Source organism: Malurus melanocephalus, unplaced genomic scaffold, assembly GCF_030028575.1.
Source record: "Malurus melanocephalus ecotype Western Australia unplaced genomic scaffold, MMel_1.1 scaffold_74, whole genome shotgun sequence".
Taxonomy (NCBI): Eukaryota; Metazoa; Chordata; class Aves; order Passeriformes; family Maluridae; genus Malurus; species Malurus melanocephalus.
This window is the reverse complement of record NW_026623306.1, coordinates 1,813,941-1,820,565: the sequence shown is the minus strand read 5'-3', so window position 1 is coordinate 1,820,565 and position 6,625 is coordinate 1,813,941. Positions and strand designations below refer to the sequence as shown.

At 41.6% G+C, this 6,625-nt stretch overlaps 1 protein-coding gene across 2 annotated transcripts; it reads left to right on the top strand.

The window, feature by feature from the left end:
* The first annotated feature begins 6 nt into the window (after positions 1 to 6).
* CDKN2C (cyclin dependent kinase inhibitor 2C) lies at positions 7 to 6,367 on the top strand. 2 transcript variants are annotated; one of them, XM_057367059.1, is made up of 3 exons: positions 7 to 249; positions 626 to 766; positions 4,325 to 6,366. In XM_057367059.1, exons 2-3 carry the CDS (start codon positions 638 to 640, stop codon positions 4,697 to 4,699), a joined length of 504 nt encoding a protein of 167 aa, XP_057223042.1. In that variant the 5' UTR covers positions 7 to 249; positions 626 to 637; the 3' UTR covers positions 4,700 to 6,366. The 2 variants fall into 2 exon arrangements, with proteins under 2 accessions (XP_057223042.1, XP_057223045.1); XM_057367062.1 differs by lacking the exon at positions 7 to 249 and having other exon boundaries at positions 257 to 766; positions 4,325 to 6,367.
* The last annotated feature ends 258 nt before the right edge of the window (positions 6,368 to 6,625 follow it).

Sequence of the window (6,625 nt, the reverse complement as noted above, 5' to 3'; positions counted from 1 at the left end):
GCTGCTGCTGCTGCTGCTGCGGGGAGCGAGAGCACCGAGGGAGCGAGCTGGGCGCCGGGACAGCCGCCGCCGCCGCGCCCGGCCCTCCGCGGGCGCGGCTCGTCCTTCCCTTCGCTGCTGGGCCCGGACTAAAGCGACGGAGTGGGATGAAGGGGGGATCCCGAGCGGGAGTTGGATGCACACCGCTACAGGAGAGCTTTCCTCGGAGCTGCTGCTGCCGCTAAGTTTCAGAAACCGACTGTGAACAGGGTGGGTTGTCTTCTTCTTCCAAGATCTCAGGTCTGAGTGAGTCTCCGGTGTACGTGTATATATGTTACCTATAAAATATACAATATCTTGCATAGCTGTTCACCTCTCCCCCCCTCCCCCCGCGAAAGTGGCCAAAGTCTTTAATAAGAGTTACTCTATATGTGGAAGCAAAGAAATCTTCCTTCAAGTGGAGCTGCAGTTTTGCTGAATAATCACGTGTGAGTTAGGGGCGGGCTCTTGGCAAGGAGGTTTTTTACGAGTATTTACTACAAGGTCTTACTCCAGAAGATTAACCATCCCAATCCTTCTGTCAGTCTCCGATGCCATGCCTGGTTAAAAAAAAAAAAAAAAATCTCATCTTTTTTCCGATCGTCAGTCACCCTAAAGAATGGCCGAGCCTTCTGGGAACGAGCTGGCGTCCGCGGCTGCCAAGGGGGACCTAGTGCAACTTACTAATTTGTTGCAAAAGAATGTAAACGTCAATGCACAAAATGGATTTGGGAGGACTGCGCTGCAGGTTGGTATCCAGAGAGGGAGAAAATATTTCATCACTGGTACCTACGTGACCCGGGTTTCCAAAAAAGACAACGTTTTAAGCAGGCTGGTGGATGAAATTCGAGTGGTTTTAAAAACTCGTTGGATGCCATATTTTATAACTTTAGTGGCTCCAACTCCCTAAAATGACGTACTTGAAATAAAACTGGTCAAAACCATTCTTTCAATCGGGGATCACCCTCAATGTCAAACGGGCTACGAGTTTGCTAATATTTTGTAACTTCGTGGGGAGGAGGCAAGGAATGAGAGACTCGAGATGAAAAGAAATCAGCTTAGGTGAGCAGGATTTCATAGCAGGTCTGTAAACACAAATGTGCTGTTCTCTGAAGCTTAGGATTTATATCTTTTTTTCCTCCTTTATTTTTTTTTCTTTTTTTTTTTTTCTTTTTTCTTTTTCCTGCGATGTGCTTTTAAAGCGTGGCTCGTCTGGGTTCTGGGGTCTGCTGTGCCTACTTTTCCTTTATCCTCTGTTTGTGGGAATGACCTTTCTCTTGGGAAGCATGCTGCTCGGAACCGAGGACCTCCGATGTACATTAAGGGCTAGTCCTGGGAGTCAGGGTTCCAGCCGAATCACTTGCTTTTTCATTCATAATTAAGGCTTTAAAATTTGCTTTTTTTTTAGATCGGCTAGCAGGGCACTGATTCCAGTTATTTCCTTTCWGATCGTATAGGGTGCTGTGTCCTAATTTTTAACTGTGTAGTTGTGCAGGCAGGAGTTGGAACTTGTCCAACTGCGAACTATTGGAGCTGGTGAAAGATTTTGCTTTTAATATTATCAGATAATGATGGCAAAAAGGCTGGAATACCTACCAAATAGTGAAAGATGTGATTTGTAAATCCAGAGGGAAAAWAAGTGTGTTTATTTGTACTCAAGGTAAAAGTAATGAAGTGTGGAAGTGGAGCTGTAGGTCTTTTTCATTTCACACATTAGTAAAATCGTTTTTTAACCCCTCTCCCCCCTTCCCCCAAAACCATGGTAATAATTTCTGAAAGTGGATTTTTAAACAGCATAGAACCTGTGAGTGTACTCGAGATATTTACAGCTTTTTGGCTTAACATCAAAATGTTAGAGCTGGAAAACAAGCACCTCTGGCTAATAATGCAGGAATGACCCTTTTTTGATAATTTTGCTGTAGCTGGAGATCTGTGAGCTCCTCGCTGTCCTGTTAACACCTAAATAGGGCATCGCATGGCAGTGCAGGCACATGCAGCAACTTTAAATTAAAAACTTAGACAAACTAAAGGCTTTAAGAAATCAGGAAACATTTAGCCAGTTGATTTCTCCTCGGGACAAGGGATGAAAACCGATTTGTCCTATAGTAATGSTGGATTATTTTTTTTTAAAGCAGCTAACAGTCCATATCCTGAATTAAGGTATMTTTTACACAATGACATAGCATCCAGCTGTATTAAACATGCATCCATGCCCTAACGATAGTTCTTAGGGGTGCCAAATAACAACTGAGCTAATGAACCACAACAAAAATCAAAACAGGAGAATCTGTCGACTTATTTTCAATATGTGTCATCCTGAAATGTGCTGTGGGTGCGTGGCCACGCTCGAAAGACTCCTCTGTCAGTGCACTCTGCAAGACTGAGATAATCTCTCTCTAATCTCTCTCTCAATTGCAACGGAGAGAATGCTCCTATATTAATGTCAGTGAATTTATATTTTTCCTCTGCATTTATGTTTAATTAAACAACTGCTTGGCTTGTCTTGCTCTGTCCTTTTTATTTCTGGTGAAGTGTACCTATGCAGGCCTCAAATACATCTCCTGCCCTTATGCTTTTTGTCAGACTTATTCAATTAATGCTTTCTCCTTCTTCACCTCCCTGCCCCCAAGCATAACTTTGCGAAATATAGGGCATTTGCTGTTCAGTTGTAGCCCACGGCCAAAAAGCACCACCTTTTATATGATTTTCTCCCCCTCGCATCTTTAACTGAAGCCTTCAGTCCCCCGTGGCCTGAACACAGAAAACTCCCACTTAACCCAAATATATGTTTTGAATTCACAAATAACACAGCCTGGSCTCTCAAAAACAGATCAAAATGTCCGGATTTTACTAAACAAAGAGAGATCACAATGATCTTGTTTTCTTTTACATCGCTTCCATCTCTCGTCAGAAGTGAAAGAAGTGGCAGTCGGGAGCTGGAAGCCTTGGGGCACAGAGAGATCTCTTTCCCTGAATCCCAGCCTGTCTTATCTGCACTTTTGCTCCTGTCTGTGGTTATAACATACTGGGCTGCTTTACAGTACAAACWCTGTATATAAATATATTTATTATCGCCTGCTTTTCTCAAAAAAACTTGATAYATATTTTTCGCCAGGAGAGATTTTCAGCAAATCCTTGTAGAAATTGTAYCTTATGCTAAATCTAATGCTCTGTAATGTTCGTTTATGATGATTTTTTTTTTAAACCAAGATTTTCAAATCAGTGTGTGGATCTCTCTCTAAGGAAATAAAAAGGAGTTTGTTTTATTTTTAATTTTACACTTATAACAAGACTAGTTACAAGGACAGAAAAATACTGTCTATAGGCTGGAGATTACACATTATACATTACAGTGTTCATTTTTGGAAAGTGTGCAAACAAAAAATGAGGAATTACAAGGAAATCGGTGSAAGCTGTTAAGTTTCAAATAAGAGAGATTTGTGTTCTAATTATGATAGTTTTATGGTGCAATTGAGAAAATTGAAAGAAGCTTTTTCTTTTTTTTTTTTTCCTGAGAGAAACAGTTAGAAAATCCAATTATTGTTGTTGTTGTATTTTTTAAGGGATGTTTTAACGACAGAACATAGCCACAATTTACTTATAGAGAGGTTATGAAGTCTAATATAATATAATATACTGATTTTAGAAGAGAACTCCTGGAACTTTGAAATATCTCTTTTGCATTTTCCTTTTTGGGTGACCTGATGAAACACAAATATTGGGGAGAAAAATTTCTTTTAGCATTTATGTTTCTCAACAGACAGAGCTATGGTACAGTCCAAATATTTGTTTTATGATAATGCACAGACAATGTAAACACCTGAAAGCTTATAAAAACACATTCTACATTTGCTGTTGCTGAGGTAAAATATCTGTTCCTCAGAGACCCTGTATTTGCTGTTTAACAAGATTAAACAGTAATGCAGAGGTGTCTCAACACTCAGGCAAATAAAACGGAACTAWACTTAATTTTTATATGTTAAGAAACTGAGATAACCCTCGTTAGGGGGAAAAAAAATAAGTTGTTATATCCCATTCTATGCTATTTCAGGCATTAATCTGTGGGAGGCAGAAAGCTATGACCACCGAAGTGATAACATCTTTCACAATTCCACCGAGTTCGGTAACAAATAGATTAAAAACTAGCTCTCGTGGTGTGTCATTAGCTTTCGAGCGAGGCTCTTCTGCCTGCTTTAAATGAGAATTGGACTGTGACAAAAGCTAGGGATGAGGAGCGAGGTCGGGAGGCAGAGCTGGAGCTGCCCCCCCACCCGCGGTATCCAATTCTCCTCTCTCTGTCCCGCAGGTGATGAAACTCGGGAACCCCGAAATCGCCCGGCGGCTGCTCAGCAACGGGGCCAACCCCAACCTGAAGGACAGTACCGGCTTCGCTGTCATCCACGACGTAGCCAGGGAGGGCTTTCTGGACACTTTGCAGACTCTGCTGGAGTTCAAAGCCGATGTTAACATCGAGGATAACGACGGCAACCTGCCCTTGCACTTGGCGGCCCAGGAGGGCCATGTGCGGGTGGTGGAGCTGCTGCTGGCGCGCTCCGAGTGCAAGGTGGGCCACCAGAACAAGCGGGGGGCCACCGCCTACGACCTGGCCAAGCTCTACCGGAGGGCAGCCGTGGTGGAGCTCCTGGAGGCCAGCAGCTCCTTCCCCCCCAGCATGGACTGAACCCCGCCAGGACGGGGTCTCTTTGGACGTGAGGGTGTGCAGACTTTTTGCGGTGTTTGCCTCCTTTTTAACAACATTTGTTGCCACATTTCTTTTTTTTTCCTTTTTTCTTTTTTTTTTTTTTTTTCTGAACAGCTGGTAGTGTAAGTCTCAAGAAATTCCAGAGGTGGGTTTTTAGATAGCAGAAATGTTTAAAATCCATGCTCCCAGCGGTTTCTTACACTTTCCACTTTACACAATACTCACAAGCTCATCCGTGTGTATGTTGGTTGCTCATATCTAGTTTTCCAGTATCAACTTTCACAATTTATTTTAGGTCAGTCGCATGGAGTCATTAATACAAGAGCTACTATTCACACGCTTAAYGTTGCTGGACTTTTAAGAAAAGGAAATAGTTTACTGTGATTTCTCCCACCTCTCAACACACCCCTCCCTTCTCCTCACTCCCCCTCCTCACCTTCGGTCAGGCTCCAGAATCTGAAGTCCTGTTTTGGATTAAAACATCCTTTTAATAAGGGGTCACCTGCAGCCCCTGCACAGGCARAGCTGGAAGCTGAAGGCTGCTTGGCCTGAGGACAGTGGATGGCGCTTAGATGCTTTAGGCAGAAGCTGTATTTTGTCACTAACAAGAGCTTGTAGAACTAGGTCACTCACTTTCTAAATGTAGATGACACTTTTCCTCTTTGTGTATTTAAACTTTCACCAATCTGGTTTTGAATTTAGTTACCAGTATAAGTGGTGTTTCTTTGATTGCCAGAGGTTTTAAAACAGCTCAGTTTAGTAGTTCGTGTTTACTGTGCACTGCACAAGACATTTTTTTCTAGTTTCAAAATAAGCAGCAGAGAACCATTGTCAGAGGCAAAAGCTGCAAAACAAGATTTCTGTTTGCTTCATCTGCTGAGTGCAGTTTAGATGTTCTTTAAGTAATATTTGCTTCCACCGACTATTCTGTTTTGTCTGGAAATAAACTATTTTAAGGACAGCATCTCATGAAACAAGAATATTTGAATATAGTGACATTTAGGAAGCAGCCCTTTTGGTATCTGTGATGTTAAGTTATTGCTTGCACCTCAWACACGATTTAACCATTGGAAATTTTCCATTGCAACACAGTTGAGAGTATTCACCAGACTGAAACTCTTCTGCCTCAACAGGAGCTAAATGACACTCAGCACCATATTGGGAACAGTTTATTATGAAACTTTTTACATTTGTACAGTATCTACTTGTTGGACAAATGGGCAGTTTAAAGTGCTTCATTTTGAATAGTGGAAATTTAAATTGCGCAAAATAGAAGGTTTTAAATCAATGCCMAATTATTATTATTTAAATAGCACTTAAAAGAGGAGAGGAAATTCCTTAGTTTAGTTTTTAACTTAAAAAAAAAATTAGCCCCACAAAATCAGTTAGTACATTTTCAAGTAAAAAATAATTTGCTGAAACTGTCACATTTACTATAAGCTCTGTCACACTGCTGTGTTTTCTGATTAAAAACCTCTGTGAAATATGAACATTTGTGCGCATGATCATTAATTGGAGCAGCACGGCACATAGGAAGCATTATTGGAAAAATAACCCCCAAAATTCCCAGTGTAAAGAGCACTAAACCCCTTGAAATATTAAATCGAGCAACATAATGTGCAGGTCCTGAGGTGAAATGACCCAAATCGCTCTGTGTTGCTCTCCATCTTCCTTTCCTCATGTCCTGGAGGATGCTCCAAGCCTTTTCCTTCTCCATTCCTCTCACAAAAGAGGAATTCCGTGCTACACCAAAAGGTAATATCCACCTTTTTCACCGTTTGGGCTTTTTTTTACCCACCTRTGCTGCTAAAACAATTCATTCCAAACCCGTTTTGAGCTTCCTCAGCATTTAATTAAAGCTAAGGCGAAGTTTAAGCAGTGACTTAATACAACWACGTCTCTTCC

What these genes read in the sequence shown, in the direction of transcription:
- CDKN2C (XM_057367062.1), top strand. Translation starts at nt 638, where the DNA reads ATGGCCGAGCCTTCTGGGAACGAGCTGGCGTCCGCGGCTGCCAAGGGG. An exon ending in TTGGGAGGACTGCGCTGCAG is followed by an intron (nt 767 to 4,324) that starts GTTGGTATCCAG and finishes TCTGTCCCGCAG; the next exon opens with GTGATGAAACTCGGGAACCC.